The sequence below is a fragment of the Leucoraja erinacea genome, chromosome 6 (assembly GCF_028641065.1).
Source record: "Leucoraja erinacea ecotype New England chromosome 6, Leri_hhj_1, whole genome shotgun sequence".
Lineage (NCBI taxonomy): Eukaryota > Metazoa > Chordata > Chondrichthyes > Rajiformes > Rajidae > Leucoraja > Leucoraja erinaceus.
The window spans coordinates 73,133,821-73,160,052 of NC_073382.1; the positions used below are offsets into that span (position 1 = coordinate 73,133,821).

The 26,232-nt window shown below is 45.2% G+C and overlaps 1 protein-coding gene across 2 annotated transcripts in view; it reads left to right on the forward strand.

Annotated features, from left to right (window-relative positions):
• LOC129698312 (protein diaphanous homolog 3-like) overlaps nucleotides 1-26,232 on the forward strand; it is a 463,901-nt gene that overhangs the window by 334,151 nt on the left and 103,518 nt on the right. For both annotated transcript variants that reach the window (XM_055637392.1, XM_055637391.1), the window contains exons 24-25: nucleotides 9,527-9,692; nucleotides 10,220-10,355. In XM_055637392.1, the coding sequence (XP_055493367.1) occupies nucleotides 9,527-9,692; nucleotides 10,220-10,355 (302 nt within the window). The remainder of the gene's footprint in view (nucleotides 1-9,526; nucleotides 9,693-10,219; nucleotides 10,356-26,232) is intronic.

Here is a 26,232-nt window from a genome sequence, read left to right on the forward strand (position 1 = left end):
TCTTGCACCAAAAGCATTTCAATTTGGTTTTAAAGCCCATGTTGTTAAGAAATAATTAGCAAGCATGTGTCTCTTGGGAAGAATGTGATCACGGATGTGTCATCCTCAAAATGTTATTTTCTGCTGCTCCCTTGCAAATGTCGCAGTATTCAAGAAAAGAAGAGCTAATTTGCTGTATGAAAAAGGAGAGTTGTAAAAGTAACCATTGACTCAGAATTGTAACCACCATCATACAAAACATGACATTGCATTTAGTCTTCTGTTTTTATCTATTAGTTCATTCTGATTTGGGCTCATCTCTTATGATGTAACAGGATATGTTTGCATGATATTCTGGATTTAACTTCGGAGTCACGTGAGTGATTCCGTGAAGAAGCCCCGCCAGTCCGCATTACGTCTGACGCATGGCGCAATGACGGGCTGGCAGGCGTGTAGCTCCACCAGCGGTAAGTTTTAAAAACCCTCAGGTAAGTTTTAAAAAATTAGTTGAGGTCGTTTTCTGCGGTCGGTAAATTTTGTTGCAGAAGCCATGGAGAAAATGACTAAGGGAAGGTTGAGGCGGGCTGCTGGGAGAGCAGCTATAAAAGACCGCTGGGAGTGCGGGTAGGGGGCAGCCGTCCATTTCGCCTTCAGAGTCTCTGGCGGCACGGCCAGTGGCTTCCGACTTGGTGCCGATTGAAAGCACCGTGACTACTCTGGTGGGACGTAAAGCCACTTAGAATTCGGCAAGGCCTGTTGACTCGGATGAGTCGGGCCAGGAGGGTTCCCCTCCCACAATGGATAGCGTCTTCGGACGTCTGTCTAGGATGGAGCTCCTGATGGAGAGGATGCTCCATCACGATATGCTCCAGCAAGAGGAGCTTTATATCCGCGGGTCTCCTCAGGGGCTCGTGGCAGCGCCACCTGTTGAAGGGCTGCATAATGTCTCCCTCTCGGAGGAAGAGAGGATACAGGGTCAGTTTTGTTCTGACTCCGAGGTCGGAGGTATAGCCGGTGAGCATACCTCAAGGCAAGAAGGCCGCGAACCAGGGGTGCCAAGCATGGCATCTAAATTTGCTATACCAACCGGAACTGGGGAACTGCTGGATGAGGACCTGGCCATGACTATAAATTACATGGCCTCACACCAGCTGCAAGACCTCACAATGGAAGAAACCTCCAAACAATACGAGACACCCGCCAATTGTGCCTCGATCAAAGTGCCGGCTGTGAACCACGCTATCTGGGGTCACATGGGTGTAGGTATCAGAGCCCAGGAAGTGAGGCTCCAGAAGATACTAAAGCTGCTCGCATTACAGCTTTCGCTAGGTCGGTTGATGGGGGGCCCCTGTCTGAGGTGCAGCAGGATGCTCTGGCCCTAATGTGCAATGCACATTTTCAAATATACCGCCTCAGAAAGAGTGCTATCCGTTCTACTCTAAACCCCAAGTTTGCGGCACTGTGCAAATCGAGCAATGTGCAACCGTCGAATCTACTGTTCGGTGATGACCTATCAAAACGGGTCAGAGAATTGGATGACGAGGCGAAAACGGTCGGCCTCATAAAAGCCCAGCCGACTAGCAAATTCCACTTCGGCGGCAGCACCCCTACAAACGGTTCGCTCGAGCTGGTTCAGGCCAAGGACCAAGCCGGCCCTTGCCACCCATGCGCAATTGGCGCACGCCAACATTCTTCCCCTCCAGAACTCGGGGGCAGAAGTTTCCATTGACAACCATGGAGGTAGGTGGATCTGGTTCTTTTCAGATCATGTCATGTAAGGATCAGTTACAAGTTGGTGGGAGATTACACTTGTTTTTCATTGAATGGTGCTGCATAACATCAGATTTACAGATCTACATATAGATTGGGTGAATCAAATTGGCTGGGGTGCTGAGGAAGAGGATTTCTTAGAATGTATGCGGGATAGTTATCTAAATCAACATGTAGAGGAACCAACGAGAGAGCAGGCTATTTTAGACTGGGTATTGAGTAATGAGGAAGGGTTAGTTAGCAGTCTTGTTGTACGTGCCCCCTTGGGCAAGAGTGACCATAATATGGTTGAGTTCTTCATTAGGATGGAGAGTGGCATTGTTAATTCAGAAACAATGGTCTGAACTTAAAGAAAGGTAACTTTGAGGGTATGAGACGTGAATTGGCCAAGATTGACTGGCAATTAATTCTAAAAGGGTTGATGGTGGATATGCAATGGAAAACATTTAAAGACTGCATGGATGAACTACAAAAATTGTTTATCCCAGTTTGGCAAAAGAATAAATCAGGGAAGGTAGTGCATCCGTGGATAACAAGGGAAATCAGGGATAGTATCAAAGCGAAGGATGATGCGTGCAAATTAGCCAGAAAAAGCAGCATACCGGAGGACTGGGAGAAATTCAGAGACCAGCAGAGGAGGACAAAGGGCTTAATTAGGAAAGGAAAAATAGATTATGAAAGAAAACTGGCAGGGAACATAAAAACTGACTGCAAAAGTTTTTAAAGATATGTCAAAAGAAAGAGATTAGTTAAAACAAATGTAGGTCTCTTGCAGTCAGAAACAGGTGCGTTGATCATGGGGATCAAGGATATGGCGGACCAATTGAATAACTACTTTGGTTCCGTCTTCACTAAGGAAGACATAAATAATCTGCCGGAAATAGCAGGGGACCGCGGGTCAAAGGAGTTGGAGGAATTGAGTGAAATCCAGGTTAGCCGGGAAGTGGTGTTGGGCAAATTGAATGGATTAAAGGCCGATAAATCCCCAGGGCCAGATAGGCTGCATCCCAGAGTACTTAAGGAAGTAGCTCCAGAAATAGTGGATGCATTAGTAATAATCTTTCAAAACTCTTTAGATTCTGGAGTAGTTCCTGAGGATTGGCGGGTAGCAAACGTAACCCCACTTTTTAAGAAGGGAGGGAGAGAGAAAACGGGGAATTACAGACCAGTTAGTCTAACATCGGTAGTGGGGAAACTGCTTGAGTCAGTTATTAAAGATGGGATAGCAGCACATTTGGAAAGTGGTGAAATCATTGGACAAAGTCAGCATGGATTTACGAAAGGTAAATCATGTCTGACGAATCTTATAGAATTTTTCGAGGATGTAACTAGTAGCGCGGATAGGGGAGAACCAGTGGATGTGGTGTATCTGGACTTCCAGAAGGCTTTCGACAAGGTCCCACATAAGAGATTAGTATACAAACTTAAAGCACACGGCATTGGGGGTTCAGTATTGATGTGGATAGAGAACTGGCTGGCAAACAGGAAGCAAAGAGTAGGAGTAAACGGGTCCTTTTCACAATGGCAGGCAGTGACTAGTGGGGTATCGCAAGGCTCAGTGCTGGGACCCCAGCTATTTACAATATATATTAATGAACTGGATGAGGGAATTGAAGGCAATATCTCCAGGTTTGTGGATGGCACTAAGCTGGGGGGCAGTGTTAGCTGTGAGGAGGATGCTAGGAGACTGCAAGGTGACTTGGATAGGCTGGGTGAGTGGGCAAATGTTTGGCAGATGCAGTATAATGTGGATAAATGTGAGGTTATCCATTTTGGTTCAAAAACAGGAAAGCAGACTATTATCTAAATGGTGGCCGACTAGGAAAAGGGGAGATGCAGCGAGACCTGGGTTTCATGGTATACCAGTCATTGAAAGTAGGCATGCAGGTGCAGCAGGCAGTGAAGAAAGCGAATGGTATGTTAGCTTTCATAGCAAAAGGATTTGAGTATAGGAGCAGGGAGGTTCTACTGCAATTGTACAGGGTCTTGGTGAGACCACACCTGGAGTATTGCGTACAGTTTTGGTCTCCAAATCTGAATAGGACATTATTGCCATAGAGGGAGTGCAGAGAAGGTTCACCAGACTGATTCCTGGGATGTCAGGACTGTCTTATGAAGAAAGACTGGATAGACTTGGTTTATACTCTCTAGAATTTAGGAGATTGAGAGGGGATCTTATAGAAACTACAAAATTCTTAAGGGGTTGGACAGGCTAGATGCAGGAAGATTGCTCCCGATGTTGGGGAAGTCCAGGACAAGGGGTCACAGCTTAAAGATAAGGGGGAAATCCTTTAAAACCGAGATGAGAAGAACTTTTTTCACACAGAGAGTGGTGAATCTCTGGAACTCTCTGCCACAGAGGGTAGTTGAGGCCAGTTCATTGGCTATATTTAAGAGGGAGTTACATGTGGCCCTTGTGTCTAGGGGGATCAGAGGGTATGGATAGAAGGCAGGTACGGGATACTGAGTTGGATGATCAGCCATGATCATATTGAATGGCGGTGCAGGCTCGAAGGGCCGAATGGCCTACTGCTGCACCTAATTTCTATGTTTCTATTTGGTTATACTGCACAGTATACAAGGGTTCCAAATAGAATTTATTTTCAAATTGCGTCCACCTACACAGCATACACCGCTGGACATTGGTTTTTTCACAAGTGTCTTTAGATGTACAAGTTGAAATTGAAAAGTTATCTAAAAAAGGGGTAATTGAGAAGTCGTTTCATCAATCTCACCAATTTGTGTCTAATATATTCCCTAGACTAAAGAAGGATGGTGGGTGTCGAATAATTCTTGATCTAACTCGACTTAACTCCTATGTGCAGTATAAACATTTCAAAATGGAATCTTTTGTTACTGCTAAACAACTGGTTTCCAAAGGATGCTATATGGCATGCATAGATCTTAAAGATGCATACTATTCAGTACCCATTCATTACAATAACTGGAGATATTTGAAGTTTAGCTGGATGAGGCAAATATGGCAGTTTAAAGCATTGCCTAATGGTTTAACTTCGGCTCCTAGATTATTTACAAAGTTTGTTGGGCCTACTCCGGGCTCAGAATCATATTGAAATGGCCTATTTGGATGATGTCCTAATCATAGGCAAAACTCAGAAATCAGCTGAATTATCTGTTTCAGCTACCAAACTCGTGTTTGAGAGGTTGGGGTTTCTCATCCATCCAGTTAAATCCAAATTGATTATTTGGGATTCACCATTAATTCAACTCACATGTCTGGGACTCTGCCTGGAGGCAAGAGATCAGAGTTAATAGAAGATTGTAACAATCTTCTATTCGACAGGTGGCTAGTATACTTGGCAAATTAGTGGCTGTTTTTCCAGCTGCACAGTTTGGGCCTTTACATTATCAAAATTTACAATGTGCAAAGGAGCAGGCACTCAAACAACATGCAGGTCATTTCAATAGACCCATGCGGTTACCAGCTGAAGCCATTGCTGAGTTACAGTGGTGTATTGCGAATATTTGGCATTGCTCCAGTAAAATTCTGATTGTTAAACCTTCAGTTATTTTACAAATTGATGTTAGTGCTCCAGGATGGGGAGCTACTGATACCATCTCTAGCTGCGGTGGCAGATGGAATATGCATGAGGCATTAATTCTTCGATCACATGGTATTAACTATTTATAGTTGTTGGGAGCACTCTATGGCTTAAAGGCGTATTGTACTAGTATGCATGACTTGCATGTTCAGTTTCAGATTGACAACACTACAGCAGTAGCATACGTTAATCACATCAAGTCGGTATCATGTGATAAATTGGCTAACCTTATTTGGCATTGGTGTATTACAAGAAACATCTGGATTTCAGCTATCTACTTACCAGGTAGATTTAACATGGTGGCGGACACCAGGTCACGGAAATTCAATGACAACACAGAATGGATGTTGAATCCTGAAATATTTAACGATTTTATCACTCGGTATGGCGTACCAGATATTGATTTGTTTGCATCCAGATTAAATCACCAGCTACCAAAGTATGTTTCATGGGAACCAGACCCGGGGCAGTAGCGGTAGATGCATTCTCGCTACACTGGGGTGGAATGTTGTTATATGCATTTCCCCATTTTGCCTCATCAGTCGGTGCTTGCTTAAGATCAAGCAGTACTCCGCCTCAGCCGTTTTGGTAGTCCCCGACTGGCCTACACAGCCATGGTTCCCACTCGTTCTGAGACTAATAACACAGCCTTTTATGGCTGTCCCCAAATGCAGTAACCTGCTGGTTCACCCTGTGACTGGGGAGAACCATCCACTATATGACCGTATTAATCTATTGATTTGCAGATACTGAGGAGACCGTACCTGGGGCTCGGACTATTAGGTCGTACGGTGGATGTGATTACTGCGGCCTGGAGGGATAGTACTAAAAAACAATACATCTCTCATATCAAGAAATGGGAGGTGTTCTGCTTGCAGCCGAACATATCATATAATAATAATAATAATACATTTTATTTATGGGCGCCTTTCAAGCGTCTCAATGACACCTTACAAAAATTTTCCAGGTAGAGGAAAAACATGTAAGGGGAATGGAATAAATAGTAGAGACATGACTAGTACACAAAGTAAAGACAGAATTCAATTCAAAACACAATAATAAGGCAATTAATGCACAGATGAAAAGGGAGGGGGACGTGGGGCTAAGGAGAGGCAGAGGTGAAGAGATGGGTCTTGAGGCGGGACTGGAAGATGGTGAGGGACACGGAATTGCGGATCAGTTGGGGGAGGGAGTTCCAGAGCCTGGGAGCTGCCCTGGAGAAGGCTCTGTCCCCTAAACTGCGGAGGTTGGACTTGTGGATGGAGAGGAGACCGGCTGATGTAGATCTGAGGGACCGTGAGGGTTGGTAGGGGGAGAGGAGGTCAGTGAGATATGGGGGGGGGCCAGATGGTGGAGGGCTTTGTAGGTGAGGATCAGGATTTTGTAGGTGATCCGGTGGGAGATGGGAAGCCAGTGAAGTTGTTTGAGGACTGGAGTGATGTGATGCCAGGATTTGGTGTGGCTGTTGAGTCGGGCGGCTGCGTTCTGGACCAGTTGGAGTCGGTTGATGCAGGTAGAGCTGATGCTAAGGAGAAGTGAGTTGCAATAGTCCAGTCGGGAGGAGATGAAGGCATGGATGAGTCAGCAGCGGGCGGTGTGAGAGAGGGTCTGAGTTTGGCGATGTTGCGGAGATGAAAGAAGGAGGTTTTAATGACATGGCGGATGTGAGGCTCAAGGGAGAGGGTGGAATCAAAGATCACGCCAAGGTTGCGGGCCTGGGGAGATGGGGAGACAGTGGTGCCGTCGATGGTGAGAGTGGGGTTATTGATTTTGCTGAGTGTGGCTTTGGAGCCTATGAGGAGGAATTCTGTCTTATCGCTGTTGAGTTTGAGGAAATTATGTTGCATCCAGGTTTTTATAGCTGACAAACAGGTTGATATGGGAGAGGGGGGGGGGGGGGGGGGGGGGGGGGTTGTGGGGGATTTGGTGCCAAGGTAGATCTGGGTGTCATTGGAAGTCCAGGTTGAAATGGCGGAGTATCTGACCAAGGGGGTGGATGTAGATGATGAAGAGGAGGGGGCCGAGTCGGAGCCTTGGGGAACGCCTTGAGTGACTGTGGATGTAGCAGAGGTGTGGTTGTGGAGAGAGATGAATTGGGATCTGTTGGAAAGGTAGGAACAGAGCCAGCTGAGTGCAGAGCCTTCAATGCCGAGGTCTTTGAGTCTGGTGAGCAGGATGTTATGGTTCACTGTAGCGAAGGCTGCGCTCAGGTCGAGGAGCATCAATGTATTTTACCCAGTGATCACTGAAAAAATAGATTGTAAGTGGAGGTAGAATTGAAATGTGGGCCCTGCCAATTTAGAAGTTTATGACATTGTTTTATTTCCACCAACACCAAATGAGTGTTTCATTAGAAGTGTAACATTTAATTCATATTGCTTTGATTGTGGGTTGTATATGAAATTGAAGTGCTAATATTAACACCACACGTAATCTTGCTGGTGTTAGAAAACAATTATCCTCGTTATAATGTCAAATTTTGATTTTGTACATTATTTTGCACTTTTTCCACAAAGGTTAGCTGTTCCACTTCGATCTGTCAAATTTTATTGACTAAACTGGGCAGTAGCTCAGGACATTAAGCAGTGCAGTTTGACACTCTAACTGCTGGGTCTGAGACATGCCAGTGAAGTTCAATCAGCTTTTCAAACAAGCCTTCCATAGTTTGGAAAATGTATTCTGGACAGATTCAGTGGCAGATGAGGCCTAGCAGAGGTGAAAGGACATATTGCAATCAATAGGAAAAAACTACTGTCAATGGTTAATGTAAATTCAATTAATTCATTGATTTTATTTGTCTGAAAGTACTTTTAGAACATACAACAGAACAGCACAGTTTTTTTAATACTCTGAAAAAGGGTCTCAAGCCGAAATGTCACCCATTCCTTCTCGTCAGAGATGGTACCTGTCCTGAGTTACTCCAGCTTCTTGTGTCTATCTTTTTTATTTTTAAAATGTATTAACTTTAATTTAAATTCCTATGTTATAAAATTCATTGTATTTGCCAGCAAGTGAGCTGGGAGGGGCAGGCAAGGCCTCACTAGTGGCCAAAACATTTCAAGGTTGACCACTTTTACTTGGCAAGATAGATTGCTGCACTGGGTCGCATCACTGTCCATTGCTGCACTATGCCAAACCCATGGGTGGGGGCTCAGCTTCTCAGTGAAAGACTACCTCAGGACCACAGTGGAACTTATACCACATCCATTCTGCAAACCTCATGAAACAGGATTCAACAAATGTGTTATTTCCTTGCACTTTGGTGAACTCAGAATTTACTGTTAAAACCATTTCAAAAATAGCTATGTACCTTCTGTTATTTTTCCTCAGCATTTTTTTTTAGTTTTCTGTGAAAGTGGCATTCTTCACATTTTCTCCTCATGAAGTCTTTGATTAGTTTACTTTAAGGAGTGAATAGAAAAGTAGCTTGTTAATGGTAATAAGGGAAAAAAAAAATTGTTTCCGAAGTGTTTATATTATAATTATAATGAAGCGAGTAATTTGTCTTGTAGCCTGCAATTCTAACAATGTGGGAACCAGGAATTTTTCATGGCCTTGAAAGATTCATGATTTTAGGTCATGTCAGTGGTTGCTGTCATTAAGTTTCTGAGCTTGTACAACATGTGTTTTCCTTGCAAAACGCATACATAGTTTTTGGGAACACTGGTTCCACCAGTATTCACCCCACAACCAGATCAAGTTCAAAATAGATTGTTCATCAGGAAGTGTGGAACGATGCAGGTATTGCAGGAATCCTCTGAGATGATGTTCATCTTCACCATTTCAGGACGAATTTTGTCAGTTGGAAGTCTTCAAAGAAGTGTATCTATGCTAGGTACTGTAGGCAAACGGGTGCAACAACACAGAGGAATGCAGTGGTATGGAGGGATGCAATAGCTCAGGCAGATAATTTTGCTGCTGATAACCTATGATCCGTTTGTCTTTTCCCTCACATATGCTGGGCCATCTGGAAATTGAAAAACATTTGATGGGGAGTAGAGGTCATTAAGGGCAAGCAAATATATCTTTCAATCTACATACTTTGAAAGTATTATCAGCCTAGTCTTGTAGTATCAAAGCTATTATTTTAATGGGAAATTAAAAATAATAAAAGAACCAATTCTGTGAATGTACATTACGAAAATACAAGCATATATTTTGATTTATTTCTCATGTTTTCTCCACAAAGCAACACTTTCCTTAACAGTACATCACAGTTTTGCCAGTTATGCTCGGGAAGAGTACCATAAACTGGCCAACATGCACAAAAACATGGAGAAGCTTTACCATGATTTGATGCACTATTTTGTTATCAATCCAAAGAAAGTCACAGTAGAGGAGGTTTTCAATGAGATCAGCAACTTCAAATCTATGTTTATGGTATGTTTGTATGATGAAGCACTTTGAAAGTAAAGTACCAGCATTTCAAATTTAGCTTACTTGAAGTTTTTTTATGATTAAAATTACCACAAATATTTGTTATGCTGCATTAATTAAATAAGTGGAGGAATGTTAAGATCATGCAAACTAATTAGTGCATATTTGCTTTGCTAATATAACACTTCAATATTATCACCAGAGAGATTTTTAACTTTTTAATTTGCCATCAAAACTAATTGTACATTGCTCAAAGACCTGTAAGAATATACTTTGTTTGAGAATGTCAGAGAACAAGTTATGCTGCTGTATTTATTTAAGCATGAAATAACACCCTTCCGTCAAATCATAATAAAACTCAAAACAATTTTCCCTTCAATATCCTGAAAACTAGAATTAAAACAGCTGTTTAGCCTCTAAAATCAAAACGTAATGCATGTTATTCTAATTAATCTTCCTTTTTTCCATCTTTGGCGCATTTTGATTTATCTTTTCTTTGAAGATTCTTTTATTTTTTTGTTTTACTAAAGCAAGCTGCTAAAGAAAACGTGAGGCAGCGTGAAGCGGAAGAAAAGCTGAGGCGTTTTCGGATGGCCAGAGAGAAAGCAGAGAAAGAAAAACAGGAGAGACAGAAAAAGAAGCAGCATCTACTAGAGAAGAATTCAGGTAAGAAAATAAGATGCATTCTAACATTAAATAGAACGGGAAAGCAAGGAAGCATTCAATTTATTTAGCTATCATCAAGTTCATTGCTTTAAAGCCCCCTATGCATCACAATGTGTGGATCATCAAGAAAAAAAATAGATTGCATTCAGCCTTGTTATAGATTGATTGCATTTTCAGGGGATTCTGTTAATAAGTCTACTTTATATTCTACTTTATTTTGTTTACTCAACCATGTAATGCACATTTGATATGGCAATGTTTTACAGCCTTTCTCTTTCAATATCAGGCTTTGTAAATTGGTGGCACCTGTTGAGAATTTTATGCTCATTGCAAATGACCTATCAAGAATATTTTCAAAGTATAGTCAACTAACGCTAACTTAACCAAGCAGTGACATATTTTAACATTGGTTAAATTGCATCCATAAGATTAGGTGCATTTCATTAATCTTTCGGCCCTTTTGACTTCTGCTCCATTAAAGTGCATGAAAACTGCTTTGATTAGCACCTGATATCCTTTAACTTCAAGACCATGGACAAAGATTGGAATTAGAATTGGGATGGAATGGTCTTTCTTGGCTCGCGTTTGTGCAGGCCGTTTCCCTTAATTTATAAATGTGTTCGAATAAAAATAATAATTAGCATATTCTTACATTGCTATCTGAGTTGATTAAAATCAAACCAAACATGCTTTGGAAATATAGAATGTCAGACGTAAAATAATATAAGCTGCTCATTAGAGCTCATTCTGTAATCCATTTAACAAATTAGTACTTCTCATTCCCCCCCCACCCACTCCCCACCTTTCTTTGCCAAATCTTGCATCCCAGACTAATTAGCTCCCTTTCCGTTGAGCTAATCCTTATTTCAGTTTAACATATGGCACATTTATTTCCAGTTGTATTTAATTGCTGCTGACCGTGGAAATCTGCTCATATTTTTGATTCTCTATTCTGCAATGCAAATCATCTAAAACTGATCTTGTTATCTTCCGATTTGAGCAGTCTTTCTATTTGTGCAAAAACGGTTTGTGATAGTGCTACGATTTTTCGCCAGTGTACTCGCCGTTCTCCTCTGCTGCGAGTGCACCAAGTTTCGTTCTGATTGGGTGTCCAATATAAATGTTAGCGAGGTTTAAAAATTGGGAATGTGCAGATCGATCTCCCCTCCCAGTCGGGGCTGCGTGGATTGGTCTTTTCTCCTGTCACTCCACGGGATGGTCCACCCCTTTCTGCGCCATCACATCTTTACTGGAGCTGAGGGAGGCTCGGGATGGCCGGCAGAGGAGTAGGAGATGTCGCCAGATGGAAAACGGATACTCTGATCCCGGAGGAGGAGAACATCCAGCAACAAGTGCCTGCTGTGAGTCCTCAGCGCACCGTCAGTTAAAGCCCCTTCCCCTCTGGTCCCCCTCGCTGACTACTGCCCCCCTCCCCCATGATATGCCCCTCTGCCCTCTTTTCTCCAAGCTCTCTTTCCCCCCCCGCCCACACACCCTCCACCTCACAAACCCCCCCTGGTCCCCCTCGCCCCGCCTCACTGCCCCCCCGCCCACACCCCCCCGCCCTCACACCCCCCCCCCGCCCCTCATGCCCCCCCATTCTCACACAGCCCTCCCCTCCCCATACCCACCCCACCCCCCCCCCCCTCACCTCACCCCCCCCCTCCTCACCCCCCCGCCTCACCCCCCCCCCCTCCACACCCCCCCCCCCCCCGCCCCCCCCCCCCCCCCCCCCCCCCCCCCCCCCCCCCCCCCCCCCCCCCCCTCACCCCCCCCCCCTCCCTACCTCCCCCCCCCCTCACTCACACCCCCCCCCCCCCTCACACCCCCCCCGCCTCACACACCCCCATCCCCCCTCTCATACCCCACCCCCGCCTCACACCACCCCCCGCCTCACCCCCCCCGCCCCCCCCGCCCTCACACACCCCCCCCCCCCCCCCCACACCCCCCCCCTGCCCTCACACACCCCCCCGCCTCACACCCCCCACACCTCCCCCCCCCCCCCGCCTCACACCCCCCCGCCCACACTCACACACCCCCTTGCCACACACACCCCCCTTGCCTCACACACCCCATCCCCTCCCTCATACCCCACCCCCGCCTCACAGCCCAGCCCCCGCCTAACACCCCACCCCTGCCTCACAGTCCACCCCGCCTCACACCACCTCACCCCCGCCACACCACACCACCCCACCCCCGCCTCACAACCCACCTCCGCTTCACACCACCCCCACCCCCGCCTCACAGCCCACCCCCCCCCTCACAGCCCACCCCCCCGCCTCACAGCCCACCCCCGCCTCACAGCCCACCCCCGCCTCACAGCCTCCCCACCTCACCCCCCCGCCTCGCACCCGCCCCGCCTCACACACCCCCTTGCATCATACACCCCACATCCCCCCTCACCCCCCCGCCCTCACATGCCCCCCTCACACCCCCCTCCCCCCTCCCTCACAGCCCCCACACCCCTCCCTCCCCCACACACCCACTCCCCCCACACCACCCTCTCCCCTCCTCCTACAATACCCCGCCCACCCACACACGCCCCCCTCTCCTCCTCCCATCCCACCGCACACCCTCCTTGCCACACACCCCCCTTCCCTCCCCTCCGCTCCGCTCCTCCCCTCCCACATATGAAGAGGAGGGGGAGGGAGTGCTGGGAGATGAGGGAAAATGAGCCGCATCTGCACAGTTAGGGGCTATGGTGGTGGAATATTGCATTGGGGAATGGTTGCGTTGGGGTCCAGGCCTCCTGTGTGACTGAGTCCCACTTAGTCTAGTATATATGAAAAATGAATCATAGACAATAGGTGCAGGAGTAGGCCATTTGGCCCCCGAGCCAGCACCGCCATTCAATGTGATCATGGCTGATCATCCCCAATCAGTACCCCGTCCTGCCATACAGCATGTTCCGAGTCATACAGCATGAAAACAGGGCCTTCGGTCCAACTAGTCCAAATGAACCAAGATGCCCTTTCTAAACTAATCCCATTTACCTGTGTTTGGCCAGTTTTCCTCTCAACCTTTCATGATATGGCTAACTGCACAGTTACAGTCGGGAGAGTGCATGTAACACAAGAAGCAACTCCTACTTCTCTACTCTCAAGCCCATCCACCCAAACCGTGATCACATGGGATCCCATTCTATCCGCTGTTTTGCATTTGTTGGGTTGGGTACCAAAAAACATATAAATCCTGGGTTAGTTCAAGGTGGCCAAGGTCAGTTCAAGTTTTAGTTTTATGCAATAGCAGACCCTAACTCCTAATTCCTTTGGCCATTCTGTATTTCTATTGAGGTTAGATTTGTACAGTATTATAAACCTAGCATTTGCTATACATCTTTATTTTTCTGTTTTGTTTAGCTCTGGTCATCAGATGCTCTTCCTTTCATCCTTTCTGAACTGTGGGTATTTTATAGCCAACGTTCTCCTTTTAAGACTTCCTTTTGCTTAGTCACCCTTCACCCTGCTGTCCGGTCCAGTCCCACTCAGTCAAATCCCTCTAGAACTCACTGAAATCACCTCAACTCCAAAGGAGTACTTTTGTCTTTGATTTTTTTACTTGATCATTTAGAAATCACGCTAAAGTGAATGGTCTGATCATTTGTTCCCAAATGCTTTCCCAGGGAAGGAACCTTCATGTGCTTCAGTTAATTCCCAGAATCTAATCCATCCCTGTGGGTACAAAACATAATGATCGAGAATGAACCATGAGGCACACCGCTAGTCACAGGCTTCCAGTCTGATCAGCAGCCTTCCACTACCACACTTTTTACCTTGAAGTCAATTCTGTCCAATTAGCCAACTCTGCCTGGATCTCATGCAACCTAATCTTTAAGAGCAGCCTATCATGTGGTCCTTATCAAAGGCCTTGCTGAAGTCTAAACATCTAGAGTTTCAGATTCTCACTGGACTTTATGTAAAGAAGCATTTTCTGACATCTATCTATCTATCTTCTATCTTTATATATATAAAACTCAAATCAGTCCGCCTGCCGCCGTATGGCGTCCGCCGCGCGTTTCTTCCTTTGACGCTCCGCAACTCCGAAACCGGACGCAGGATCGCCGACGTCTTTTCCATTTCGGTAGAGATTTCGCTTTTCTTTCTAAGTATCCGCTCCTCATTACATTTCGTCGTGTTTGAGTGCGCTTTTTTTAATGAAATCCTACACCCCCCCCACCCCCTCAATATTTCAAAAAGAAACTGGTTTCACATCCACACAAGCAGCCCCCTGTGAACGTTCCATCGTGTGATGTCACAATGCCCGATGCTCACAGATGGCCAATCGGATTGGATTCATTTACATATGCCTTTGCAGGAGCCACAGCCCCGGTGAACATTCCATCGTGTGATGTCACAATGCCCAATGCTCAAATACATTGTTGCCATAGAGAACGCTCAGCGATTATTCAAATTCTTCACTAACTGTCATTTCTGATTTGCTTGTGAAGTGAAAAGTCCTGAATTGCATTTGTCTGATGCAGGAAGATTGTTCCAGATGTTGGGGAAGTCCAGGACACGCGGGACACAGTTTAAGGATAAAGGGGAAATCCTTTAGTACTGAGATGAGGGAAACATTTTTCACACAGATAGTGGTGAATCTCTGGAATTCTCTGCCACAGAGGGTAGTTGAGGCCAGTTCATTGGCTATATTTAAGAGGGAGTTAGATGTGGCCCTTGTGGCTAAAGGGATCAGGGGGTATGGAGAGGGGGGGAGCTGTGAGGAGGATGCTAGGAGACTGCAAGGTGACTTGGATAGGCTGGGTGAGTGGGCAAATGTTTGGCAGATGCAGTATAATGTGGATAAATGTGATGTTATCCATTTGGTGGTGGCAAAAACGGGAAAGCAGACTATTATCTAAATGGTGGCCGATTGGGAAAGGGGGAGATGCAGCGAGACCTGGGTGTCATGGTACACCAGTCATTGAAAGTAGGCATGCAGGTGCAGCAGGCAGTGAAGAAAGCGAATGGTATGTTAGCTTTCATTGCAAAAGGATTTGAGTATAGGAGCAGGGAGGTTCTACTGCAGTTGTACAGGGTCTTGGTGAGACCACACCTGGAGTATTGCGTACAGTTTTGGTCTCCAAATCTGAGGAAGGACATTATTGCCATAGAGGGAGTGCAGAGACGGTTCACCAGACTGATTCCTGGGATGTCAAGACTGTCTTATGAAGAAAGACTGGATAGACTTGGTTTATACTCTCTAGAATTTAGGAGACTGAGAGGGGATCTTATAGAAACTTACAAAATTCTTAAGGGGTTGGACAGGCTAGATGTAGGAAGATTGTTCCCGATGTTGGGGAAGTCCAGGACAAGGGGTCATAGTTTAAGGATAAGGGGGAAATCTTTTGTGACCGAGATGAGAAGAACGTTTTTCACACAGAGAGTGGTGAATCTCTGGAACTCTCTGCCACAGAGGGTAGTTGAGGCCAGTTCGTTGGCTATATTTAAGAGGGAGTTAGATGTGGCCCTTGTGGCTAAGGGGATCAGGGGGTATGGAGAGAAGGCAGGTACAGGATACTGATTTGGATGATCAGCCATGATCATATTGAATGGCGGTGCAGGCTCGAAGGGCCGAATGGCCTACTCCTGCACCTAAATTCTATGTTTCTATGTTTCTATCAGCCGTGATCATATTGAATGGAGAATGGTGCAGGCTCGAAGGGCCGAATGGCCTACTACTGCACTTAATTTCTATGTTTCTATGTGTCCCTCTCCTCACCCCTCTCCCTCTGCCACCCATCTCTCTCCCCCACCCCCCTTCCCTCTCTACCACCACCCCCACCCTCTCTACCACCACCCCCTTCCCCCTACCCCTCTGTCCCTCTTCTACCACTCCCGCTACCCCTCTACCCCTCCCTCCCTCCCCACTCTTCCACTTCTCTCCCACTCTCTTCTCCCCCACTCCTCACCCCTCTCCCATCCCTCTCTCTCCCCCCCCTTCCCTCTCTACCCCACCCCCCTACCTTTCTCTCCCCCCCACCCCTTCCCCTATCCCTCTGTCCCTCTTCCATCACTCCCGCTAACCCTCTCCTCCTCCCCCCCCACTCTTTCCCTCTTTCCCCCCACCCCTCTCCCCACCCCCCCCCCTCCCCCAAAGCTCTCTCCCCATCCCTCACCCCCTACCCCCGCTCTCCTTTCCCTCCCAAATCTATCCCGTTTCCTCCTCCTCCCTCCCCTCTTCTCACCCCCCCCCCGCAAACGCCGTTGGGGAAACAGACCATAGAGGGAGTACAGAGAAGGTTCAACAGACTGATTCCTGGGATGTCAGGACTTTCAAATGAAGAAAGACTGGATAGACTTGGCTTGTACTCGCTAGATTTTAGAAGATTGAGGGGGGATCTTATAGAAACTTACAAAATTCTTAAGGGGTTGGACAGGCTAGATGCAGGAAGATTGTTCCAGATGTTGGGGAAGTCCAGAACAGGGGGTCACAGTTTAAGGATAAGGGGGAAATCCTTTATGACCGAGATGAGAAAAACATTTTTCACACAGAGAGTGGTGAATCTCTGGAATTCTCTGCCACAGAAGGTAGTTGAGGCAAGTTCATTGGCTATATTTAAGAGGGAGTTAGATGTGGCCCTTGTGGCTAAAGGGATCAGGGGGTATGGAGAGAAGGCAGGTACAGGATACTGAGTTGGATGATCATCCTTGATCATATTGAATGGTGGTGCAGGCTCGAAGGGCCGAATGGCCTACTACTGCACTTAATTTCTATGTTTCCCTCTCTTCACCCCTCTCCCTCTCCTCACCCCTCTCTCTCACCCTCACCCCCCTTCCCTCTCTACCCCACCCCCTTCCCTCTCTCCACCCGCCCCCTTCCCCCCTACCCCTCTCCTCCTCCCTCTCACTCCCCACTCTTTCCCGTCTCTCCCCCTCCACCCCTCTCCCCCTCCTCCCCTCCCTCCCCATTTCCCCTCTCCCCCACATCTCTCTCCCCCATCCCCCTCTCTCACCCCCTACCCCGCTCTTCTTTCCCTCCCAAATCTCCTCCTCCTCTCCCCTCCCTCCCCTCTTCTCACCAACCCCCCCCCCCCCTGCCCCACCTGTGAGTTTGGGGGGTGGTTATTTGAGTGTGATGCCGCAGCCCCTACTCCCCCCTCCCCACCCCCCCCCCCCCCCCCCCCGCAAACGCTGTTGGAGAAAGCAGACCCAACGGGTCTGCACTTGGTCTAGTTATTATATAAAAGTCTGTGGCTGCCGCCTGCCGTCCGGCTGCCGGCTGCCTTTCTTCCTTTTGATTCGCTGCTCCTTCCTATCAGCTTCCAACACACTTCAAAACAAAGTTGCAAGACAGGAACACTCTGAACTTTTCACCTCAATGGGATATCACAGCAAGTGCTTCAACAGGAGGGGGAGGGCCAATTGGTATTGCAATTGGAACTGCTGCAGCAGGCAGGGGAGGTGAAATTGGATTTTTTTTTTTTAATCCACTGCTGAGGGAGGCAGGGGAGTGCTGGAATCTTACATTTGGGAACGGGTTCAGTTCCGTTGGAGGAGACGGGTGCATGGTGGAATATTGGGTTGGGGGATCACACCATTGGGGGAGCAGACCCAACGGGTCTGCACTTGGTCTAGTTACTATTAAATGTCCTTACTCTAATTTTAGGGTTACGCTGTTTCGTCTGAAATCTACCACCTGAGAAAAATGTGTTTCTTAATCTCTGTTTTCTAAACATCTTTTTCTTTAGGAACTACTGTGATTCATCTGTTTTAGTCCAAAGTCCACAACATTCACACAATATTCCATTTGCTGCAGTTTTAACCAATTACTGAATCAATTAATATCCTTTGCAACTTATTTTTCCCTGTGTGCACAATTTACTGGTTGATAAAAATGCTTGACTTGGTACACACCTGTACTTCCCAAAGGGGGGAATGGTCCACATTTCTGACTGAGACTCTGCATCTGTATTGAGAGTCTAAAGGGAAGAGATAGTTGCTGCTTTTGGAAGGAAGATGGGGAGTGAATCAGATAAGGGAGCATCTAGTTCCACACACCACCGTTGTGTTCTCAGCTGATTTTATCATCTGCCGTCTCCACTAATCAACTCCCAGCTTTTGTTGCAATCTGCACGCCTCACTTCTGCACCTGGCTCCATCTGCCCATTAACCTGTCCTCACCTGGATTCACCTATCGCTTGACAGCTCCTGCTTCACCTCTCCCCTCTTAATGCTTAATCTCCCCTTTAAGGGCCTGATCCATTGTACGAGGTAATTCAAGAGTTCTCCCGAGTTTTCCCCTGATTCAAACTCGGAGAATGTCCATAGCGGGTCCGTAGGAGTTCGTGGATGATTCGTAGTGGCTCGTACAAGTAACGGTGGGTAGTCGGGAAAGCCGGTAAATTCGTGACGTTTTTTCAACACTGAAAAATGTCCACAAGTAAAAAAATACTTGTGATGAAAAAAATGGTTACTTTTTACTTGTACGAGCCGCTACGAGACATCCACACCCTGTTTTGTTCAGTAATTTGAGTTTACACTTCTACCCGAATAAAGCAGCCGACAAAGGGGACATTTTAAAATAGTGTTTTTAACATTATTATTTTAAGTTCAAATAACAATAATAATAGCACATAACAATGTTATTTCACTTATTTATGAACAACTAATGAATAACAGATACCAGAACCAAACACAGTCATTGAGAACACATCAATCAATTAAATTCTTAAAATAATAAATTCCCTGCCTCATAGGGCATTGGAGGCTGGTTCTCTGGATACTTTCAAGAGAGAGTTTGATAGAGCTCTCAGGGATAGTGGAGTTAAGGGATATGGAGAGAAGGCAGGAACGGGATACTAATTATGGATGATCAGCTATGATCACATTGAATGGCGGTTCTGGTTCGAAGGGCTGAATGGCCTACTCCTGCATCTATTGTCTTTGTCTATTGTCTATTTACCCCTGGGCGTAAATGTACTCCAGGTTGGGAATCCTTGTTCTAGAAGATTATTTGATGATGCAAAATTGCTATTGCACAGAAGGTAGAACATGGTTTCCACAATAAGAAGAGAAGTAAACAGTGGTGGCTCCTGAGAATTACATAAGAAGCAGCAGTAAACTACTTGACCCCTTCAGCCTGCTCCACCGTTCAGCAGAGATTGTGCACATATTCAACAACTCCGATTCCTCAGGTCTCTGGGGTAAAGAATCACAAAGAACCTCTCAACCTCTAACTAACCTCTCAACACTCTCAGAAATTTTGTTCACTCTCAGAAAATTCCACTTCTGAAATGGACAAGGTTATTCTGAAATTATACTGTCTAGTTCTAGATATACTTACTTGGAGAAACATCCTCTATCTGGTATCCACCCTACCTTACTTAGCATACAAATTTTGTATGTTTCATTGTTTGCTCATCTATTTTAAAACTTCAATGACTCTCGGCCCATATATTGACCTTGATCCCAGGAATCAACCTGGTGTGCCTTCTCTCCACTCCTATCGTGCAAGTATATACTTCCTTGAACAAGGACCAAAACTGTTCAGTTTTCCAGGTGCAGTCTTACCAATGCCCTGTAAGGTTGCATTAAAACTCCCATACCTTTATGCTCTACACTCATTGTAATAAAGGTTAGCATTCCATGAGCTTTTCTGAGTAACCTATAAGCTAACTTATTGTGACCCTCAGATTCTTAGCTACTGCAGTATATTGTACTCTCACTCCATTAATATAATAATTTGCTCTTTCATTTTTCATTCCAAAATGGATAATGATGTATTTTCTACGTTATATTCCTTCTGGCAACCTCTTCTTCCCCACTCACCTAACCTGTCTATATTCCTTTGTAAGCTACATGTGTCTTCATAAGTTGTCCACTACAGGGAGTGCCTTTCTATTAACACATTTGGCTACAGAGCACACAACTCCTTAGTCCGATTTATTATTATGGAATGTAAGTAGCTGTAGTTCCGGCATGATACCCTTTGTACCCACTAATTATTGACTGTCAATCTGAAAATAATCCATCTGTCAGGACTTTTCTGTTAGTGAGCCATTCACCCATCTGTACCGGTATTTCACACTAATTTCATGTGCTCTTATCTGGTTCAGTCTGCTTTTCTTTTGATTTTGTAGACTTTTATGTGGGATAAAATTTCAAATCTTGCAGGATACCTGGAAGTGTAGTTAACAATTAATAGAGCTGTTTGGAGGCTTGAGGAATACATTTTATAGACGGGAAAATAGGCACACTAATTCCCTTGAAAAGGCACGCTGTTTTTGTTTTGGAAGGATGAAGGAGATGCAATACCAGCCAAGAGTTGGATCTACAAAAGGGGTGGGGATCAAAGAGACATTTGTAAAAGTACAGCAAGGTAGCAATGCAATTTATGATGGTTATTAAAAAAAAAAAAACAGAAGGAAGCCTTTATAAATACAAGCCTGAAGTTGAAAGTTAAAGATGTTATGGTAAACATTTAAAACATTGCTGAAGCTTCAATTGAAGATTTACATCCATGTCTGACTGGCACGTTATATAGATGCCAAGCCCTGGCAGAGGGCATAGAATCAATGTTCTAAAGTGGTACCAGGGATGAGAGACTTCAATTACATGGCAAGACTGGTGAAGCTTGATGAGAGTGAATGAGGATCAACAATTTCCATTGACAAATAGTCTGTACCATATAATAGATATCAACAAAGGAACCAGAGATTAAATAAGTAGAATTTTTGTTATAACAAGATGGAATTAATGAATATTCATGTGACAACAAACATCAAAATGTGTTTTTATGCAAGTGAATTCCTGCTAATAACTTAATTGAAGGACTGAGGGTAGCATCTTTGCCTTGCTTTTCATATCTAATAGTCATGCACAAGGTAACACCTGAGTAATAACCAAGACCTGGGAATTCATTGAAAACTTCAGACATTATCAAAAGTGCTGATGCCTGAACTAATCCTGTGGATTCCTGCAGCATAGCCTTGAGCTATTCTTCAGAATTGAAGAGTTTTGTTGTATATGAAACATATTTGTGGTTTCAGAAAATGGGTCAACGACTTGCAACATTAGCTCTGTTTCATTCTCCATTGACAATGCCAAACCTGTTAAGTATTTTTCAGTTTTATAACATAATAATGTAAGGTTTGTAGTGTATTTGGACGTTCAGAATGCTTTCCATAATGGGCCACATAAAAGCTTGTCAAAATTACATAGTAATTTAGGGTAACATACTTGCATGGATTGATGTTGAGATAAAGAACTGAAAAAAGCTTCAGAATACTTAAGGTCATATTCAGGTACGCAGGCTGCAGCTTGGAGGATGCCTCGGAGATCGATGCTGCAGTTTCAGCTGTTCCCATTCTATCTCAGAGGTTTGGGTAAAGGGATGAGGCACAACACATCTTATTTTATTGAAGAAACAAAACTTGATGGCAGTGTGGACTTTGAGGAGGGTGCATGAATCTTCAAATCGATATAGATAGGTTACATGACTGAGCAAGGGTTTGTGAGATGGAATTAATACAGAAAAGGTGAAGTTAAAAATAAATAGACATATGGTGTGCTTGAAAATAGAAAGGCAGAATATATTTATTAAGGGCGTGAGAGATTCAAAGGTGTTTATATTCAGAAGGACCCTGAGGACCTTGGAAGCTAATCCCTGAAAAGTAATATCAGAAAGCAATTAGGAAGATAAATAATATGCTGGCAAATATTGTAAAATTTGAGGATTTTATATCTTGCTCCAATTATATTTGGTCCTGCTGAGACCTCGGCTAGAAGATCTGTGGTCCCTTCCATAGAAAAAGTAAACTTGCGATGGAGGAAATCCAACAAAAGTTCATCAGATTGATTGATGGTTTATCATTTGAGGAAAGATTCGGTGCAGTGAATCTTTCGAAAACTACCCGCGGTGGGAGAGGACGCTCAGTTGTTACGGGTATTCAGGACAGAGATTGGAGACAGAGAGTGCTGGAAAGTAGCACTGAATTAAAATATATGTCATGATCTCATTGAATGGTGGAGCAGCCCACAAGGGGATGAATTGCTACTTTGGTATGCATTATTTTACTTTACACCTGAGAGATACAATGTCTGGAATCAGGCCTTTCACCCCACCGAGTCCATACCAACCAGCAATCACCTATTACACTACCATTATCCTGCACATACCAGGAACAATTTGCAGAAGCTAATTAACCTACGAACCTGTTCATCTTTGGAGTGTGGGAGGAAACCAGAGAAACCCCACACGGTCACAGGGAAAACATACAAACTCCATACAAACAGCACATGTAGTCAGGATGAAATCCAGGTCCGTGGCACTGTACGGTAGCAACTCTACTGCTGTGCCAACAATAACACATGCACTAGTTCTGTCCTACACACGAGGGACAATTTATAGAAGCCAATCAACCGACAAATCTGCACGTCATTGGAATGTGGGAGGACCCTGGAGAAAACCCACACGCTCACAGGGAGAACATACAAACTCCTTACAGACAGCATCCCGTAGTCAGGATTGAACCCAGGTCTCTGCGCTGTGAGGCAGCAACACCACCATGGCACCACTGTGCCGTTCCTAAGAACCTTCCAGAAGGCAACATTCAAAGTGACCACTTGTAGAGCTGCTGATGAATATATCTTTCACTTGCATTACTAAAACGGTAGGCGGCGCGACTCTGGTCAGCAGCGGCCTCTGCAGCCTGTCCGCGTTTTATTATTTTTTGTCTGTGTTTTTATGTAGTTTTTGTTATTTTATGTTGGGGGTGTGTGTGTGTGTGGGGGGGGGGGGGGTGGGGTGGGAGGGGGGGGGGAAACTTTTGAATCTCTCCCTGCACTGGAGACCCGACCTTTTCTCGTCGGGTCTCGGGTGTCGTTGGGGCCGCAACGAGGAGCGGCCTCCAATGGGAAGAAGCCGGGGACTCTGGTGCCGACTCACCGTTGCCGTCGCGGAGCTGGCCGAGTCCAGCGCGGGTGGAGCGGCGGTGGAGCGCTGCTGCTGCTGCTGCTGCTGCTGCTGCTGCTGCCGATGCCGCTGCTGAGTCGGAGGCTGCTACTGCGGGTCTGCGGACGGCGGCACCGGGAGCCCGCGGGTCCCTGGAGGGAGACCGCTTCTCGGGGCTCCTGCAACGGCGACTTCTCCCGCCCGTGTTGCGGGGTTGAAGAGCTCCTGGAGCGGGGCCTGACACCACTGCCCCGCGCGGCTGGAATGGCCGCGGGACTTTGCGAGCGCACACCGGGGGCTCCAACACCAAGACCCGGTGTGCGACCTCGCACCACCCGGCGTGGCTTCAATGGCCGCAGGACAATCGCCATCGCCAGCCGGGGGCTTTGACTTTGACTCTGACATCGGGGGGGGGGAGAGTGCAGTGGAGAGATAAGTTTTTTGGCCTTCCATCACAGCTATGTGATGGATGTTTATGTAAAATGTAATTATGTTGTGTCTGGGGTCTATTTGTGTGTAATGTGTGGCTGCAGAAACGGCATTTCGTTTGGACCTCCAGGGGTCCAAATGACAATTAAATTGACTCTTGACTCTCTTGACTCTTGACAAACTGCTTGGTTGTATAAGATTATACATTTTTACATGGATCATAAATCGCTCAGAGTATTGAGGAATAACAAATGGTTTATTAATAAATGTCAATCATTGCTGTCATTAACATCAGTAATGCTAAACGTATAACCTGACGTGAAATGACTTATCTAATCTGGACTGGACTGATGACTGGTGGCTGGAACAATTTGGCCTCTGTCATGTGCAGTAATTGTTTATTCTGTCCATCTGTAAGTTTCTTTCCCTCAACCACCTAATTAGATGCCTTATTTTCAGTGCTAATGAATACTTAATACTTAGAAGCAAAATTCCAAATAATTTATGGTTAACCAAGACTCAAAGTACTGGAGTAACTCATTGGGTTAGGCAGCATCTCTGGGGAACATAGATAGGTGACGTTTCGGATCTGGTTGGAGATGGGGGGGGGGGGGGGGGGAAGATTGGAAGAGAGGTGCGTTGGTTTATGATTAAACTAATGGATTTCAGTTGTTTTCTTTCCAATGCTTGTATCAGATAAGATTTGATAAGTTCCATATGAGTTATTTCCTAATAGCATTCATGAGTCATTTAGTCATAAATGTAAGTGACAGAAATATTGTTTGGATAATTCTAACCTGATTATTTATTAGCTAGACTAATAGAATAGGTACGATGGAAGGAAACAGAAAATGGTTTAGATATACGATAAGAAATTGAAATATTTGATAGTCTAATCACATGTAAAGGAGTGAAACCATTCATCTGATGGACCACATACACGAATATTAAAATAATTTAGGGAAAATATAGCTCTGGCATCATTGCATACATATTAAAATTCATTGGAAACGGATAAGATGCCAGACAACTGGCAGACAGTTAATGTCATTCCAAAGGTCAGTTGATGATATACAAAGGTCAGAAAAGAACATACAAAAGAAATGCAATATAATGTATTTTGAATTTTGAAAAAAAGATTCAACACTTGTCACTTAGTAGATTCTTGAGTAAGGGCAAAATGTGGAAAAACAGAAAGTACAGAAAAAACAGACAAGAGTTCAATTACTCAACACCAGCAAAGGAAGTGAAGTGGTGTTCCATAAGAATCTACGGTTCAAAATTTACATTCACTATTTAAACATGAAGTCAGAGTGATATTTCCAAATTTACATAAAATAGATGTAGTAATGAAGGAAAAACAAAATACCAGACACCCTGGCTTAAGTTCCATAAACCCTGATGTAAGTCAGATTTAACGTAAGTCAGAATCAGCTTAAAACTAGGCACTGACACTGCTGGTCTACACCAGCAAATCCTTCTTCACCAATCTGGTTGACACGACTATTGTTGCGGCTCACGTTGTAGCCCTTGGCCGACAGAGCTTTCATCAGGCTGCCGCCACCAACAGGATGCACTCAGTCACCCCTGGGGCTGCCACTCCTGCAGCGCCCGCTGACATGGCTACTTGTTGTCGACTGTCGCTTTGTCCACTCCTCCCCTCCCCTCTTTACCATCGCCTCCTCCTTCTCCCCTGAAGTCATCGACATCTTCCATCTTGTGTTTCTCACCCATGGGGAGTCGGCTTGGAGTTGCTCTCTACCGCCTCTCTCATTCTCGCTCGCCTTTCCAGTGTCACACTGAAAGTGGTCGACACTGGAAGAGTAGTGAACCCGCTCACTTTTATTTAACCGTGTCCACTTAAGCCATTTCTCACTTTTATTAAACCTGCAGATCAGGGCAAAGCCCGCCCGCCACACCTCTCTAAACCTGCTGTGTTCTGACCTTATGGCTGTAAAGCATCCAAATTCCTCGGTGTTGCGAGCTTGGGCTTTGTTGAATTTTCTCAATTCTCTATCCAGCTGCAATTTAACATTTTCCTTCAAAGTAGAGTTGCCAAGGAAAAGGTTTCAGGAAGAATCAGTAGTTTCTCCATTTAGAATGCTCTGAAATTATTCTATAAACATGGCTGCAATAATACAGTTCATTGACGGAATGGGACCACATAACACATTCCATTATGCAAATGGATTGTTGAAAAATTTTTTTGTCGCTATTGTAACAAACGTCCGCATACAACGGCAGTAACTTACTGCCACCGCAACATAAATGTTCCCACAACTTGGAAATTATGTTCAACGGGACAGAGAAATTGTGATCTAAGTGTGCAAACATACGGATCACTATAAGTGGCAATTCTTGTTAATGTAGCCTCAAAAAGTAAGGCAAGCTCTCGGTTTCATATCAGTTGGATACAATTGTACAGCAGACAAATTTATCTTCGAAAAAAATAAGTGTTTTATAGTTAAGTAATCATCTTTAAACCTATTGAAACAAGTCTTTTGAAATTCCCTTTTGAAACTGGCATTGAAAACAGACTTTTGAAGAGTTCTCTTTG